The sequence below is a fragment of the Arvicola amphibius genome, chromosome 9 (genome assembly GCF_903992535.2).
Source record: "Arvicola amphibius chromosome 9, mArvAmp1.2, whole genome shotgun sequence".
NCBI lineage: Eukaryota > Metazoa > Chordata > Mammalia > Rodentia > Cricetidae > Arvicola > Arvicola amphibius.
Genome location: NC_052055.2, coordinates 17058458 through 17076791, shown reverse-complemented (window position 1 = coordinate 17076791; position 18334 = coordinate 17058458). Strand labels below are relative to the sequence as shown.

The 18334-nt window shown below is 42.6% G+C and overlaps 1 protein-coding gene across 3 annotated transcripts in view; it reads right to left on the bottom strand.

Moving 5' to 3' along the window:
• Col14a1 (collagen type XIV alpha 1 chain) overlaps positions 1–18334 on the bottom strand; it is a 186503-nt gene that overhangs the window by 115715 nt on the left and 52454 nt on the right. For all 3 annotated transcript variants that reach the window (XM_038343529.1, XM_038343530.1, XM_038343531.1), the window contains exons 8-14: positions 18142–18306; positions 12373–12534; positions 8607–8758; positions 7394–7523; positions 5716–5861; positions 4024–4153; positions 1260–1399 (exon numbers count right to left, since the gene is read on the bottom strand). In XM_038343529.1, the coding sequence (XP_038199457.1) occupies positions 1260–1399; positions 4024–4153; positions 5716–5861; positions 7394–7523; positions 8607–8758; positions 12373–12534; positions 18142–18306 (1025 nt within the window). The remainder of the gene's footprint in view (positions 1–1259; positions 1400–4023; positions 4154–5715; positions 5862–7393; positions 7524–8606; positions 8759–12372; positions 12535–18141; positions 18307–18334) is intronic.

Below are 18334 nucleotides of genomic sequence, written 5' to 3'. Positions count from 1 at the left end.
AAATCACCTACCTAGAGTCTTTGAAGTGCCCACCTCTTCAAGAACAGAGAAATAAGCCAAACTTTGGGTCAGTTTGTTAACACATGAAGACACACCCTCCCAGTCACCTGGGCATATAGTGGTCTTCAGAAATAACCACACTGCTGTACCTCCCATCCACAGGCTCCTCTAGTATGACCACCAAGCTGCCCATGGTGTTTAACGAACTGAATTTAGGAAGGAAATTCTGACGTTTCTATCAATGAAATGTGTCATCAATGGTATCAAATGTCTTTTCTAAAAAAAAAAAATGTTAAGATATGGAGTCCACACTGTATTTTCTGCCTCCGTTTCCTGATGCAGTGATTACATGTGTGTGACCATGCCTGACTTTAAATGACTTCTGAGTCTAGATCATTAAGGTGATACAATCCCATTTAGTACTTTCGGGCTTCTTTGGAGAATGTGGCATGGGACTCTTGAGCCAACACTCTGAAGCTGTGTGCTGGAAACCTCACATATGTGCTGAAGGGTAAACTCAGAGATGTAGACGTCAGTGTTAGCTGTCAACTGCACCAGCCTCCCTAGACCATGCACTGGGACACGGAAAAAGTCACTGAGGTCATGCCAGCTCAGGCCATTTACATGTATACATATACAGAAGTATATACAATCCCCACCTCCTGGGCCCCACAAGCTATGAAAGGAATTAAGAATGATATATTACATATATGTATGTGTGTGTGTGTGTGTGTGTGTGTATATATATATATATATATATATATATATATATATATATAGTTTGTCTGTTTGCTTTGCTGAAGTTTAAGGACAGTTTTATTAGTTCAGAAGAAAAACCTCCAAGGCAGACAAGCTGTACCTCTCAGCAGCTGCCTGGAGGAAGAGGCAGGAGGAGAGGAGATTTAAAAACAAAACAAAAAGCCACACCATTTGGGCTACCAACATGGAGGCCAGCAACAGGACAACAGGCAGCACACAGCAGCAAGTGGAGTGTTAGAGAAAGAGTAAGGTAAGAGAAACCACAGACAAAAGCATACATCCTGACCATCACCCAAAAGAAAGAGACAGAGAAGGTCAAGGAAAAGATCTTCCAGAGTCAGAAAAGAGGAAGACCTAGCTGCCCCTCGAGACTGTTCAGCTTGTGAGGACTGCACTAGAGGAAGGAACGTTAGCATGGTCTCAGTCCACAAGGCTTTGATGCCGATGCCGTGACCAACGACTACACAACCACCCAAAAAATACCAGGCACCACTACTTACCTCGTTGATTTCTGTCCCATCTGCACTGGTATACACAATTCTGTAACCATTGATCTTTCTTGATGTGGGATCCCAGGTTAACCGAGCACTATTAGAGCCAATGTTGGAGATTCTCAAATTTCTTGGTGGGGTTAAGGGCACTAAGGAAATAGAGCGTAATTAAAATTTTAAAGAACTAAAATTGCTTAAAATAAATAAAAACTTAAACGGCACCCTTGACTTTCAAAGACTTCTTATTGGGAAAAAAAAATCATTTAGATAATCCGAAATACTCAGTGAATTGCCTCGTAAAGATTAATAAAGTTGCCTAACTAACCAAGAAACTCTTTTCCTTGGCGAGAACGAATGGCAGCAGAAAGTTACACATGCTTAGAAAGAAGCAGGATTTGGGTAACTCCCTGTGCGTTTTTTATGCACGGGAAAATGGTGACGTAAAAACAGGACACCTAACACACCAACTCTGAGCCAGTCCATCAGCTGTCATGTGACTCTGGAAAGGCCACACGTCTCTCTGTATAAAAGGAGGAAGGTGCTCTCATCTATCTGCATGTGGCCATAGCTTTTGAGACTTTCTCGCGTGTCCACCAACACATAGAAGTAATAACTGCCATTGATTAGGTGACCCCTATCAGCTTAGGCAGCAGTAGTGGCAGTTATCCCTATGGTACCAGCGACAAAACTGAAGTAACTTAGCCAAAGTCACTGTTACACTGTGACAGTGAGACAGAAGAGCACTGGGAGAGAAACCCAAGACGATCAACTGATGGCAGAAACAGCAGCATTAACCGGTATGCAACTTATGTGCACGCACAAGTCTGTGTGCGTGTGCACGTACACACACACACAATCTCAGCTATGGCTCTGTGGGAATCTACAGCATAAAAGCCTTGGGGATAAAGTTTGCCACTTTTCTCAGCCACAAGGGATAATGCTTTCTACTCCAAAGGTCAAGATTTTCGTTGCCTCTGCATACTGATTTTTGGCATTACAGAGCTCCTAGGAGTTAGTGATCATTTTGATACTTTAGGGGCTAAAAACCAAGAGTAAGAAGTAAAATAAAGTGATATGATCAGGCTTTATGCACGCTTGGGTTGACATCCTTCCAGAATCCAATTGTATTTTGGTGACATGGCAGGAAAACATCTATTTTCCTTAGGACATAGAAACACCACTTAGGAACATTTTTGAATGGGTCCTATCTCCTTCCTTCTATCCTGCAGCTACCAATCTCAGGAAAGAGCTAGATCTACTTTAAGCACATGGATAAACGAGCATTCTTCATGACCGACAGTTGGGTTTTTCTTTTTCTTTACAGATAATGTCCTCAAACCCCTCAAGTGGTACAGAGATACTTTCTGAAGGGATTTAGTTTTTTCCTTCTTCTCTAGATTTGATGTTTTGATTACTACTCTGCAGAACAAGAACAGTACAGCCTGAACTAAGAATGGACGTGGGAAAACGTCTTTATTATTAAACTTCTATTATGTTTTCATCTCAAGTCGAGTCATAAAGACGAAGAAGCGTTGCTACTGTGCTACTCATCTCTTTCCGAGGAGCAGTGTGGGGTTTCCTGCACTTCCATGACATTCAAAGGATCATGAGCAGAGCCATGTTTATGATGGCCTGTGGCAAACCTTGTTAGCACACATCAGACTCTGTAGTGATATTTCATTTGTGTTTTAATAAATATAGCTGGTCTGAAGTTTAGAGAGTAAAACAGCCACACTGGTCAGCCTTACAGACCAGGCAGTGGTGACACATGCCTTTAATCCCAGTAGCCAGGCTAGTTTGCCATAGAAATCAAGTGCTGGTGGCATATGCCTTTAATTCTAACGCTAGGGAGGATTATAAGACAGGAGGAGACAGCTCACAGTCACCGTCTCATTCTGAGATTCCTGGAGGCAGGATCGCCATGTCAGACTGAGGTAGAGGTAAGAGCTCATAGCTGGCTGTTTTGCTTTTCTGACCTTCAAGTTGAACCCCATTTTCTGTCTCTGGGTTTTTATTAATCGTGCCACATTACTCTATTATCATATTTTCAAAACAGTTAAATTTATACATTTTCTTAAGACATTAAGAGTAATTTTGTCAAAATTAGCCTCATGGATAGGGGTGTCTCTCAGTGGTAGACCACCTGTTTAGCAGACATGAGACAGTACACCAGAAAAGGCAAAATTAGTCTTCTTATTAAAATTATTATTATTAAAATTTTCATTAATATTTCATTTTTAATAAAAACCCAATAATTGAGGGCTCATGTAAGAAGGACAGAAAACACTTTTAGAAAAAAAACATTAATTTTAATTAGCATAAAACATATATTGAGTAATTATATATTTTCACATGGATTTAATCTTATAGCAACCACATGACAGACAAGAAACTGTTCCTTCCTTTGCGGACAGAACTGACAACATTGCCATTATCGTCTGGGTCACCTGAGGTGAGCTCCCCGCCTCAGCTGCTATGATTCCAGAAATTTCTGGAGTTCCTCCCTTTCTAATCTGATCTGGTACATGGCACATTTAGATTTAGAGAGAGGTAAAGGTGGACTTACGGGAAGGATGCTAAAGTCCAGTGCTAAAATCCAAACTTTTGAAAGATCAAAGGAATACAATTCTCTCCCCAAGTAAAATACACATTTTCCTAAGTCCCAATGGCTTCTCAAGAGGCTTTAATCAAAACTGGTATTCTGGATTCAGAATCTCAAACATGTATCTGGGCTTTTGTGATAGTATTTTATATGTATGCTCTGCCCACTCACGGGTTGTCGCTTGCCCTGTAGCAGGGTCGCTGGCCTCTTCTCCAAACATGGCGTACACGGTGACTGTATATTCTGTGTTGGGGAACAGGCCGCTCAGCTCAATGTCTGTGTGGGTCTCTCCAATTTTCATCTGAAAAGAACACATGCGATTAGACCACTCTCTAACGGGTGTTATCACGGCTCAGCAGAGAGGAACCGAACCAAGGTGATACAGTCCTGAATGAGGCTCTGTGACCTCGCACGGCACCTACATCAAACAGGCCTCAGCTGGAACTGTGTGTTCGCCTCAAGTTGTTTTACGTTGGAAGCTGATAACATAGACCCACATAAAACTTGAGCGTCCCCCCACATGCTGTGTTGGGATAATGCTTTTCAGCTGGGCAAATGGCAACCACAGCCAGAACAATGATGCTGTCTGGTCCCCAGGAAAGTGGGGTGGGAAGTGAATTAGACGTATTCTCTAGATCTGTGCCTCAGAGCAGCATGCTGGAGGCAAGGCCAAGTGGGCACTTGTCACTGCTCGCTAATTCTACCCAGCCCTCTGGCCGGATGCCCGGGTTCTGCTTCAAGCTCGGCTGCACTGGGCCAGCTTTGTCACCCCATTTAACAAGGAGGCCATTTGGAAGAATTGCAAGTCCCTTCAGGTACTCAGAAGAGATAGGCTTAGCATGATACCCAGCTTGTCAACTTCTCTCTCGATTCAGGGGTAACTTTTCTGACTTTTGGAGTTTGTCAGACTAGTCATATGACAAGTGGCTTGCTTGAATGACAGCTGGACATTAAATTTATGACAAGGCAGTTTTAACTTTTAGAAGAAAGGGAAAAACATCTCTATAACCTCCAGTCACACAATCCAAGTTGAGTGTCTAAATGCTAAGCCGTGTGAGCACACATCAAGACGCATGGAAGGGAAGCCTGGAGAGATGGCTCAGAGGTTCCTAGTATATTTTATTCTTACAGAGGGCCTGGTTGGCTCCCAGTGCCCACAGAGTGATTCACAACTACCTAGAACTCATGCTCCAGGGGATCTGGTGCCCTCTTCTGGCCTCCTTGATCATCTACACACACATGCACATACACACATATACATATACAAAATTAAAAATATAAAGGAGTGGTGCACACTCCTTTAATCCCAGCACTTGGAAGTCAGAGGTAGGCGGATCTCTATGAGTTCGAAACCAGCCTGGTCAACAAGAGCTAGTTCTGGGACAGGCTCTAAAGCTACAGAGAAACCCTGTCTTGAAAGAAATATATATCTTTAAAAAAATATACTAAAGGATATATAGCTCAGTGATAAGGCACTTATGTGTAAAGTTCTGGATTTGATTCTCAGAATCATAAAAGAAGGAAGGAAAGGAAGAGGAAGGGAGGCAAAGAGAATGGATGGGAAATCAAAGAAAACCGAATACATTAAAAAGACTATAGATAAAATTTCATCAAAAGGGATGAGGCTGCGTCTCAGCAGAGCAACTTGGCTAAGATGTGTGAGGTCCTGAGTTTAGACCTTAGCACTAGACAACAATGAATAGCTGCTTCAGAAAATATGGCTATGTAGAGGTAGCAAGGTTACCACCTACGTTTTTATGTTGGCAGTTTGAATTTTCTGAATTTTCTGCCATCAATTTTTATAATAACAATTTCATCCAGAAGTTAAAGGTCCTAGGGCTGTAACTGGAAGCAGGGAGTTACCTCTTTTTCATCCCCAGCCAGCCCTTCAGTGAGAGGAGCATAGAGGATCAGATAGCCCGTGGCGCCAGGCACCGCGTCCCACTTCACACGCATGCTGCTCTCGGTCACATCGTACAGCTCCAGGTCGGAAGCCATGGGTAAGGCCACTGCAAGAAAAGGCTCTTTGTCATATCCATTTACAACTGTCCTTGAGAAAAAAAGATGGAGTCACAAGGGCTGGAGAGATGGCTCAGCCTTTAAAGGCTAGGCTCACAACCAAAACTAAAAATGGAATAATAAGAAACAAGAGGCCAGGTCTGATGGGCTTAGTTTGTAGTCTCTGTACTCTGAAGAAGGCCAGAAAACCACTTCAGGTTCAAGACCAGCCTTGGGCTACTGAGTGACACCTTTTCGAGAGAGAGAGAGAGAGAGAGAGAGAGAGAGAGAGAGAGAGAGAGAGAGAATTCCAGCCATATTTCCAGACCTGGGAGAAAGGAATTAGGATAAACCTCTAGCTCAAGGCTTCAACAACACCAAGAGCAACAGCAAGTCCCTCCCTGCTATATGATGAAGCCTCATGCTTCTCTAACTACGCTGTCCATTCCAGGGCTTTGCTTGCATGTTTAACTCTCTGCATATGTGTTGTTTGCAGTCTCTACAGCACTTCATGCCTCAAACATGTTCAAGAGTCCCTGGTTTGCAGACTCAGCTTGTTCTAGATCAAAGCATCTCGGAGAGGAGAAACGGCCATTAGACTGTCTCTGCAAAGGGAGACTGCTCAGGGAGTGGAAGGGGAAGCAGCTGGGAAAGGCAGGGTAAGGAAAGTCATGGAGAAAGGGGGTGATCTGAGATAAAATGTGATGCAGATGTTGGGAAATGCCACAGTGGGAACCAGTGCTTCACATGCTAACTGAAAGCTAAGTTAAAGGAGAGAAAACACATTTCCACAAAGCAGAAGCATCAACACTAGCCTTGCGAATTACTGTCATTCAAAAGCCATCCCTGCACAGGGGGACAGTACCATCGTCCTGGGACGTTACACATTTAGTGTTGATTAGACAGCTATTCTTCTATAAGATGCAAATCATTCAGTCCAGTTTGGCACAGTGCTCAGCTGCTATTAAGAACACAATCTTTAAAATGTCTAAAAGATGAACGTTTTAAGATTATCTTTTTTTGATTCTCTGAGTATGTGCCTGTATGTATGCATGTATGTGTGTGCATGTAGTAGGCATATGTGTCATTGCGATCGTGCCCAATGAAGGGACTATCACTACCCAAAAGATCCTTTTAACCATGACGAGATGAATGAAGAAGGAAATACGCTGTCATTCCCTCAATACTACCCTGGAGAAAACAAATCCTGAACTTCTTCTCGATTCTGACAAACAAACTGTGGCCCAGCTCTTGGCTCACAGCAGACATTTGCTAAAAAGATGTTTGGTGAATGAGTGACTGAGTCTGCCTCCTTCACCCGGTTGTCCTCCCTAAAACATGCAAGAGATTTGGCAAATCCATTCCGTACACACAGCTGCAAAGCGGAAGCCACAGCACCTTCCTCTCCTACAGACATCATGACAGCCCCTTCCTGTGAACTTCAGTCAGGGCGTCTGTCCACCCTGAGCAGCAGCCCAGTTTAGGGATAAGTTATCTAAGCATGGCTGTGCGTGTTGAAAGTAGAGGGGAATCAAATACACACGTGTGGTTTCCGTTCCCCGCAGGCCTTCACTGGCTGTGTGGGCAGATACTGCGAACACTGCTATCTGGTACTCAGTCGATGACATCAAGTTTTTCAACACTACAGAAGACACACTTCCGCCCACCACCACCTGTTGAAAGAATCACGTGAGAAAAAAAAAGATGAAACATCTCATGTGCAGAATTGAGACTGAAAAGCAAAGAATGTTTCCAGTAAGAACATCTCATTAAATACTTTATCATTTGTGCTGTGTCTTCATTTCCACTGTAGAGATCAATTCCCCTTGTCTTTGTACATAAATGAATGTACTTTTATGGAATGCGTCCAAAGTAATTTCTTATTTCATATATAATGCCAATTGTGTCATTCCTGGGCTAATTATTGTTCTAGTCACATCCATACGCTAATCCCCCCCCCCCATGGAACTTCAGAAAGTATTTAAAGGGTTTGTTAGTCACGAGAGAAAATGGAGCCACTTTGGAGTCCACAAACAAGGACTTTGGTTTAGTTTTCTCTTTGAACCAGAGGACTTGAAAATCCATGATCAATTTCTGTAACACTTGAAAGTAAAAAGGAGCCCATAAACCCTGCCTTGGTACAGAAGAACATTGTAAAATTATCTGAGGTCAACCAGAGGCTAGAAGAACAAAAGGACGTGGAGATTTCATCACATCTGAACTCTGTGACTCTCTGCACCCAGGCATTAAAGGCGAAGAGCACAGTCGCTGGCATTAGGTGCTCCCTTCTAGCTTAGCCATGATGGAAATCACTGGCCACAGCTGCAGGGTGGTGGCTTTCCTTTGTCCTGACCTCTACAAATGCCCAGGAAATTCTGAGTCCCAGAAGACTAGCTCCTCATATGACCACAAAATTTGGAACATACGGTCTTCACTATGGTAGAAATACCTGGGCACTCCCAAACAGGAAAAGATGGATTTAAATCTTAGTCAATTTAGAACTTGCTAATTTCGAGAAGAAAGGTAGACTAGGATGTAAGTGCAGAGTTGATCCATTCTGAGGATGACTGTAGGATGGGATGAGAGAAGGTGTGGGTACCACAACTTGGGGAGATGGGGGAACAACACAGTCATGTAGAGATCCATTTCAAATCACTTGCAGTCTTTAAGCAGATAATGTCCTATACACACACTTGCATTTTGTGCCCACTATGAGGACTTCAGGGATGGAGAATTCGGGCAGGCTGCCACATTACCTCTTCCGGTTTCCCACCTCGGGTGGGATAATACACCACTCTGTACTTTTCCACTTTTCCTGGGGTGTGAGTCCAGTTAACCATAAAGCTCCTGGCGGTAACTTCAGAAGTCATCAGCTCTGTAGGTGGCCCAATGGTGGCAAGGGCTGAGGCTAAATAAAAGAAATACACCAGATAAACCCGACTTCCCAAGTCATTCCTAGGAGCCTAAGAAATGTCACCAGTCACAGTGCCCTTCAGAGTCTCCTCAGTGGGTAAGTGGGTACCGTGGCTGAGTCTTGCATTCATTCAATCAAGCATTTAATGTTCATTAGAAACCCGTCCACTGAGGCAGAGTCTTAGGACACAGACTGAAACATAGCTTTCAATTCTCAGAACCTTTTACGAGAACTGTTAATAAACATGGAAAACAATCAGGGAAGTGAATGCGCCCACATCCAAAGATGCTCCTCTGAGGGATTTAGAGGTGCCATTTAATTCACAGCTGTTGCTACTACTGCCCATGTGCTGCAGATGAGAAAATCAAGGCACAAAGAAAGTATCGAAAAGACAAGAAGTAGCTCTCAGAGCTGAGACTGTTTCTGGCTTCTCATGGATATAAAGACATAGTGTCTACACAGAAGATGACCAGTCAACAAGGGATCAGTATCTAGACATAAAAGTCTAAAAGAAACTGGAATATGCTGAATACCCACTCCGTATCAGACGTGTGTGTCTTATACATGTTAAAGAAAATGGTTTTATAAAGATTTGGTGTGTGTGTGTGTGTGTGTGTGTGTGTGTGTGTGTGTAAAAGAGGGGGGAAGCTGGGGATGCAGCTCAGCTGACAAGAACGCTGTCTATCATGCATGAGACCCTGGGTCTAATCTCCAGAACCACACAACCTGGGCATACTGGTACACACCAGTATCTGCGCACTCAGAATGTGGAAGCAGAAGGGTCAGAAGTTCAAGGTCATTCTCAGACGCGTAGCAAGTACAAAAAGCGCCTCGAGCTATAGGAGATATTGTCTCAGGAAACTGTTAGGTGACTGAAACAAGACTTATAAAATCTCTAGTGTGACTCTATCCTACACAGAGAATAGAAATAATGCACTTTATGATACACAGTCATCAGGGGGAAAAAATGGCCGAAGGCAAGAGAATTTTGTACATGTTACTGACTATTATCAGGAAGGAAACTGAAGCCATTATTATAGACCCTGCAGACATCAAAAGAATAATGGCAGAGTGGGAAGAACAATACACAATTCTCCAACATTTACGAAATGGACGACTCCTTGAAAATCAAAGTGCTCTTTCTGCAGTATGGAATAAGACAGCAATATTCCCCTGCAATAGTTACAGGCATCTTGGTATGGAAAAGTATAGCAAATGCAGTAAGGCAAGAAAATGAAAAAGAAGTCAAAGAAATAAAAAAAGGGGGGACAAATTATTTCTATTTGTAAACTATATAATTTTCTATATAAAAATTTAAATCCAGAAGAAAACCCCTAAACTAATAAATAATTTCAAGTCATGTATATGGTATATATAGTAAATGTACAAAAAATCAAATGAATTTCTATCTCCAAGAAATAAACATGTGGACACTGAGATTAAAAAATTCAATAAAATTCATTCACACAATGTTGAATAGTTTGTACAATTCTAACAAAGCCTTTATAGTAAATGAACCGATAGGACTCATAAGTCCTGAAAACTAGAAAATGCTAATGAAAGAAATGAAATCATATCCAAGCACGTGGACAGGTGTACTATATTCATGGACTGGATACCTCCAACAAAGCAAAAATGATTCTTTCACCAAGTGGATATTTGGTTATTGATAATTCTTATATGATGCACTTCCTATCAAAATCTAAGTGACGTCTTTATGAAATAAAGATATGCTAATATTTAATGGAGTAATAACGAAATGGAAAGAGTTTTTAAAACTTGAAAAGAATAAGCAAGAGCTGTGAAGATGGCGCAATGGGTAAAGCAATGGCCTCCCAAGCCACATGCTAGGTTGGAGCCCCAGAACCCAAGGATGGGGCAGTATGTGCCTGCAACCCCAGCATTCCTGCAGGAGGATGGAGGTGGAGACAGCAGCAGGGACTGGAAGGTCTTGCCCAGCCAGCCTCAAATAGCACAGCAGCAGAAACAAGAGAGACATGGTCTCAATAAAGTAGAAGGAGAGGAGAGGATCAACTCCCAAATGCTGTAGTATGATGTCTACACAGAAGTCATGAATTTGCAATAATAATAATGATGATGATGATGATCACAGAACTCAAGTTTACACAATTTAAAGACTTACTATATAGGTAGAGCAAGTTAAAAGTTATTATTGTAAGAAAATTAGACAAGGTGACCTAAGGGAACAGGCCAAAGAGCCTGAAATAAAACTTCAGAATTATACCTAAGAGATGGTGGCACACAACGTTCAACTAGAAAATGCCTCATGTCTTTGTAATAGATGTGTCTTTAGAGGACAAACAGAAGAAAATGCTCAACATTACCATCCAGCACAGAAATGAAAACCAAAACCCACAACGTGTTATGACTATAAACCTTTCAGAATGGCTTAAATTAAAACAAAGCCTAAAAGCACATCAATACTGGGGCCGATACAAAGGAACCGATACACTCACATGCTGCCACTCAGAACATAAAATTCTAGACTCGAGAAACAGTCTGGCAGTTTCTTAATGACAACCAAGCTGAACTAAACATGCACTCGAGATACTGTTCAGTCGTTGCATTCCTGGGCATTATTCCAGAGAAATTAAAGCATATATTTACACAAAAAAAATCAATAAACAAATATTCACAGAAGCTTTATTGTAGTATCCTCAAGCTGGAAAGAATCCAGAATCTGAAAGAGCTTAAACAAACATTGGGCCATCCAAACCACAGAAGATAACCCGGAAGAGCTGTTGATACACATAAAATATGGACCGCATGAAAAAAAATCCAATCCCCAAAGGCTGAATATTCGATAATTCCATTTGTATAATAGTCTTGAAATAAAAAAGAATGGAAACGGAGGCCACTCTAGCGGCCGTCGGGATTCGCAAGAGGGCGATGAAAGGATGGGAGACCGGGAAGAGCGGCAGGAGCATTCCTGAGATGGGAATGACTTTTATATCGATTCTATCATTGCTCATCGCATGCTGGTGTTGATGCTGGCTCTCCAAGGTGCTGCCATGAGGGTAGAGCTGGAAGAGAAGACGCTAGCTCTGTGCGTACTGTGCTAGTGCACGTACGTGATTGCACAATTATCTCAAAACTGAGCACTTTGTTTGAAAAACAGAATGTTTTAAACGTTAATACTTCAGAGAAAATCCCCTACTGGTCAAAGAAGGTGTCCCTTACCCTCACACGGCTGCCAATGTGTATGTCTCTGTTTGACTGATGACTCGGGCACCAGAAAGAAAATGAAGTATTAAGAAAGTCAACTTGAAAGAGAAATAGGGATTTTTTTTTTATAGTCCATGTACCCACCATGACTGATGTGTGAACGTGGTGATGACCTATGTGCATGGTAACAGACCTATGAGCGTGATGAATCTGTGGACATGCTTTCTCTCATTTATGGTTCTGTGTCCACAGTGATAGCGCTGTGTGCACTGTGTGTGTGTGTGTGTGTGTGTGTGTGTTTAGAGACGTGTGAAGACAATGACAGACCTGGGCATATTGTGCTGTGCACATGCACTGGACCACCCTGGCCTCCTCACCTTTAATCTCCGCCCATGTCCACTGGCCTTCCCTGTCCTCCTCACCTTTAATCTCCCTGTCTTGCTCTTCCACTCTGGAGCACACAGTCCTGGTCAGGCTCTCCACTACTGTGTGCATCAGGTCGAATTCAGCAACATTGTAGACGTGAGTGCTGTCTGGCTCAGAGGCGATCTCCTGCAGCTCATTCAGGTCAGCATTTTTAACCCCTGCCATTGAGAAGAACAGGGAGGATGGTGATCTCGATGCCGCATCAGAAAGAGCCACTCTAGTGGAGTTGACCAGTCTTCACCACAGCCAGAGCATCCTCCACCCAGATGGCTGGACCGCATCATGTGCCCAATAGCATTGAAGTGGATCAAGAAAATGGGGCATATGTACACAACAGCATAGGTTTTCAGCCACGGAGAAGAATTATGTCGTTTACAGGAAAGTTGATGTAAATGTAGATAATCATATTGGTTAAGTAAGTCTCTGAAAGGCAAATGCTGTATTTTTTTTTCTCGTTTATTGTCCTAGCTTTTAGGTACATATATAAAATCTTATTCATAAACATGACATGAAAGCACAAACCAAACTTTTTAGGGGAAGAAAGGAGACCCACAAAAGGAGAAGGGGAAGGAAAAGGCAGGGTGGAAGGATTGGGAGGAAAGATGGGAGGAGGGGGGCACAGTGCGCGCTGCGCGGCACCAGCACTTGGGAGGAAAGGCAGGTGGCAGGTGGATCTTCGTGAATCCAAGGCCAGCTTGATCTATAGAGCAAGTTCTAGACCAAATAGTGCTGCATGGTAGGACTCCATCTCAAAACCCAAAGAAAAGTGTGAGAGTTGTTTCCTGAGTAATCAGCTAAGGATTTTGTTCAGTACACCCCCAACAGGAAGGGAACTGGATAAACTGGATATAACTTTCATATTGCACAAATATTACAGAATCAAGAGAAACTAAACTAATACTGAAATTTAAAAAAAAAAACAGGGCAGTGGTGACACACACCTTTAATCACAGCACTCAGGAGGCAGAGGCAGGAGGATCTCTGTGAGTCTGAGGCCAGCCTGGTCTACAAGAGCTAGTTCCAGGACAGACTCCAAAGCTACAGAAAACCCTGTCTTAAAAAATCCAAACAAAAACAAAAACTATCAATCTTCAGGTTGAAACTTCTACAAAGTAAGTTTCTTTACATTCAGAATCATGCTTCTGATCTCAGCACTCAGGAGGCAGAAGAACTATCATGAGTTCAAGGCTAGCTTGGGCTACATAGTGAGTTCTAGGCTAGCCTGATCTAAAATGTGAGACACTGTACCTCAAAAAAAAATAAAATTGAGAAAATACTGCTAGAATTCAAACTTTATCTACATAGCCACTTAATACAGTGCTAAACCAGAGGGAAACATGGGTGAAGATACTTTTTAACGGACTCAAACACAATTTACTGCCCAATGACTCTGCAAATTTTGGTGGATCAAATAAGGAAGTTCTGTTGCTTCCACTGTCTCTATTGAATTCCATCACCACAGGTCAAACAGAATGCCGAGTGTCTGGAAGGTGGTACAAATGAGTAGGAGAAAGGGCGGTAGCTGGAGACACTAGCAGTATGCTTACTCTACCCAGCCCTGGGTTGTTTGTTCCATCAATACATTCAACCCTCATGACAACCACTGCTGTTTCAGCTGCTTTACACGTGCATAGGTAATGAGCTTGTCTGAAGGACACGTGACAGGAAAGGGTTGTCGCGGTGGCTCATCACACCGTGCTGCCGCTCCCGCGGCACATCACCAAGATGCTTCTTTTTTTCACATTGCATAGACTAAGTTTGAATTTTACCAGCAAAACTTCAAAATTTCACCTTAAGTATATTAGGGTAAGGTACAGTTCGCTTTCATGTGCTGTTGTTGTTGAGGTTCTTAGATGGGAAAGGAAGGGCACATGACAAAAGTCAGCAAACAAGGAGGATTTCTGTAGAAATCCCCGTAGCGCCAATCATCTGAGGGGAGTAGATGCCCATTAGGGAGATGTCTGCCGTAGCACATATGCCGGGCTGCGCCAAGGCGCCAATTGAGTACCCTTCCAAACTCAACACGCTAAATAACAACGCTTTCATAGCCACTGAACTATGTGATTGGAAGGCTATATGATGAAGAATATTGCTCATTTCCAGGTAGTTTCCAGAGAAGCTCAAATAACATCTAGATGAATTCACTAAATTTTGTTTAAACACATTTCTAAGGATTATTTACAAAACCATAAAATTTAGGATAAATACCCTACATAATCCTCCACTAGCTTAATTCTTCTGCATAGACTTTCTTTACTGGATGAGAGATTTAAAGAATTGTGTATCTGAAGTTTCTTGCCCAAAGGACTTCTAGAACACACAACCGAGTCAGTACCACCTTGATTGCGTGCTGAAGCGAGAGCTTCGTGGAGAGACTGCTTTCTCATGCAAGTCTACACTTGATAAAATATGCAGCCAAAGATTCTGTCTCTCTCCCCTCCCATATCTTTGCTTCCCCGTCTTCATGAATAAAATAGTTTCACTGTTTAAAATGCATGGAAAATAAAGGCAGTGGCGGCAATGACTTGGAAGGAATTTGTGCAGTCAGGAGATCTGTTCCAGTCCGCTTTGCATCCCAGAGTTCACCACAATGCCTGGCACACAGTGAAGTGAGTCAGTCCTGAATAAAGCATTCTATAGCCCACAATCTCAGCAGCACGTCTAAGAATGGATTATCGGCATCTTTCCTCTCATTGGCCGCTCTGAAAATGCACTGTTCAACTTCAGCGTAATAAATGTTAATGCCTAGTACAAGCAACTGAATCAATTCCCAGGACCAAAATGATCACATAGCTTATTGCCCTTCTAAGATCCAGGCGTATAATACTTAACAGTCATATTTCTGCTCTCATTTCCAGTACTTACCATTTCCTACTGTATGGGTACCTATGACTTGTGGGAAACACCTATGTGAGGTCCAAAGGTTCAGATGAGGGATGCAATGTGTACAGCTGGCTCTTGAAAACTGGTATGAGATGGTTCCTTCACACCATAATACAATACTCACAGACAAGCGAAATAGCAAGACTATAAAAATACTAAAGCGAAGTTTGAATATGATGCATTCTTAATTTTTCCCTAGAGCCTCTTTCATCCTCTCTTCTACAGATGGAAAAACACAGCAGTAACAGTTGTATGGCTCAAAAACAATATCCCCTGGGGACTTGAGCAAAATCTACTTCTCCTAGATGCACCATTTATGAGCATCTTGGCTTTCCATGCTAAGGCTGATAGTGCCATCTTTGAAATAGTTTAGATCCCCAGGTCATTTACAGAGGACTTGGCAAGTGTCAACACTGGGCAGGGCTGTGGGAAGGAGAGGTGACAGTACAATCTAACCCTCTAGTGACTCACTGTTTAGAGGGGTTGCAGGGAGTAAGGAAAGAAGGGGAGAAGACAGTCTCTGCGGTTAGTGTCAGAGGCATCAAATGCTAACAAGCAATCAGTTCTAAGCCGGCAGTGGTGGCTCACACCTTTAACCCCAGTCCTCTTAGAGGCAGGCAGATCTCTGAGTTCAAGGACAGCCTGGTCTGCAGAATGAGTCCCATATGGACACAGAGAAGCCCTGTCTCAAAAAAAAAAAAAAAAAAAAAAAAAAAAAAAAAAAAAAAAGCCCTGCTCCTGCTGACCCAGATGTTGAACTCTCAGTTCCTTCTCCAGCACCATGTTTGCCTGCATGCTGCCATGCTTCCCACCATGATGAAAATGACTAAACCTCTAAAGCTATAATTTAGTCCATATTAAATGCTTTTCTAAAAAAAAGAAGTTCTTTTAAAACGATCAATCAGCAACCTACTCTACTATATAAAATAAGAATAAAAAGGTGTAAATAGAAATTTTTTGAGGTCTTTCTCTAAGAAAAAAAATGTGTCAGCACTCAAAGAGAGGGTCTGTCCATAATGGGTCTGTCAATAGTTCTAAACACTGAAGAACATTTTCAAAGTACAGAGGTACTTTGTACAGGTAGCCCCGGGCTGGTGTAGAACTCTCTATATGGACTAGGCTGGCATGGAACATATAGTAATCTGCCTGCCTTAACCCCTCAAGTGCTGCAGTTAAAGTCATACATGGCTATACCTGGCCTGATCTGAGCAAGTTTTTAAAGTATAGCTTGTTAGACACCTTCTCGCTAGCTATTTTGACTTAGTAGGTACGGTAGTTTGGATAAAATGGCAGCCATATGCCCATAGCAATTAGTGCTATTAGGAGGTATGACCTTGTAAAAGTAGGTGTGGCATTGCTGGAGGAAGCGTGTCCCTAGAGGCGGACTTTGAGGTTCCAGAATTTCAACCGAGGCCCAGTGGCTCACTCTGCCTTCCTGCTGCCTGAGGATCCAGAAGTAGAACTCTCAGCAACCTCTCCAGCTCCATGCCTGTCTGCATGCTGCCATGCTCCCTACCATGACTAAGACATAAGAGACTAAACCTCTCAACTGTAAGCCGACTACAACTAAATGTTTTCCTCTATCAGAGTTGCTGTGGTCACTGTGCCTCTTCACAGCAACGGAAACCCTAACTAAGTCAGTAGGATTAAAACAGAAGCTGGGAGTCCATTTCAGTCCTGTATCCACTGTTATCTTTTCTGACCTCTGCAGAACCTGAAAGTATTCTCTTCTGATGAAGACTACAGAAAGGTCATAAAAGACTCAAGTATGTTCTTGATAAGCACATCTATATGAGACTAAACTATATGGACAACGGAATAATTCACCGTGGAAACTGTAACTAAGTGGGCCACTCCTAACAAGAGACTTTTAAGTGTCTTCAGAGCCCTGTTGAGAGATTTGCTACCCCGTTTGGCTAATGTTTCTATGTCTTGAGAATCAGGCTGTTGTTTTGTTTTTGCTTTCTGCCAAAGTTTATTGGTCTCTACTAAGCAGAAGACCTTTCTCTTGCCGGGGAAACTGTAAACATTTTCATTGAAGGCAAAGCTTATTGTGTAAATATTTGTAATTATGCTGGAACTGTTGTATATATCCTTTTTCATAAAATGATAGCTTTCTGAGCGCTTGATTCAAGTCAGCAACACCACGCATCTTTAATAGCTGCAGGGCCCTTAATTCCCTGAATATGTGGGGCGTGATTTCTCCTCATACAACTAGCAAGGAGACAGCTACAAACTGGCCCTGAAGAGCAACCCAAGACTGATTAAATGGAAGCAAATGTGACCCTATCTTTAGCACGTCACTATATGTAGCGAATGTGACCCTAACTTTAGCATGTCACTATGCCTTTTCGAAAGTTTTGCCCTCAGTATCTGTCTCAAAGTTCCAAACACTGTGGCGTACGTGAAAGAATCACTCTTATTTTCAGTGCAAGGGAACTGGACTCAGCTGGCAAGCCTGGTAGAGAGTGCTCTGGCCTCTGGCTTTCAAAGCAGTGCGTGTTGCATGTAGTGGTATGTTCTCACGTTCACAATGGAAGCGGAACCATTAGAGACACATAGCAACATACTGCAGCTGGGTGCATTGGCACCTGTAAGCCCAGCACTCAAACTGAGACAGCATCACAAGTTCAAGACCAATGTCCGCTATTAGCCAGACCTGTCTTAAAAACAAACAGGATTGGTTAGATGGCTGAATGGAGAAGGGCAATCCTGCCAAGCCCAGTGATTTCCATTCTTGAGACTCACATGGCAGGAGCAGAGAACTGGCCCTCACGAGTTATCCTCTGAACACCACACACACACACACACACTTCCACAAACACACACATTAAATACATAAACAATAAATAAATAAATAAAATTTTAAAAAGACAGCATACCTATGGCAAAGAGCTCTACACCAGACTCCCGGAGGTTTCTGGATGGTGGGATAATATCATCTTGGGACTTTCCATCTGTGATTAAAATGCCGATCTTGGGAACTCCACTCCTTGACCCTGCTTCTGGCTTAAAGCTATTCTCAAAAATGAAGTTCAGAGCAAGGCCTGGGAGGAAGAAACACAAACCAAACAT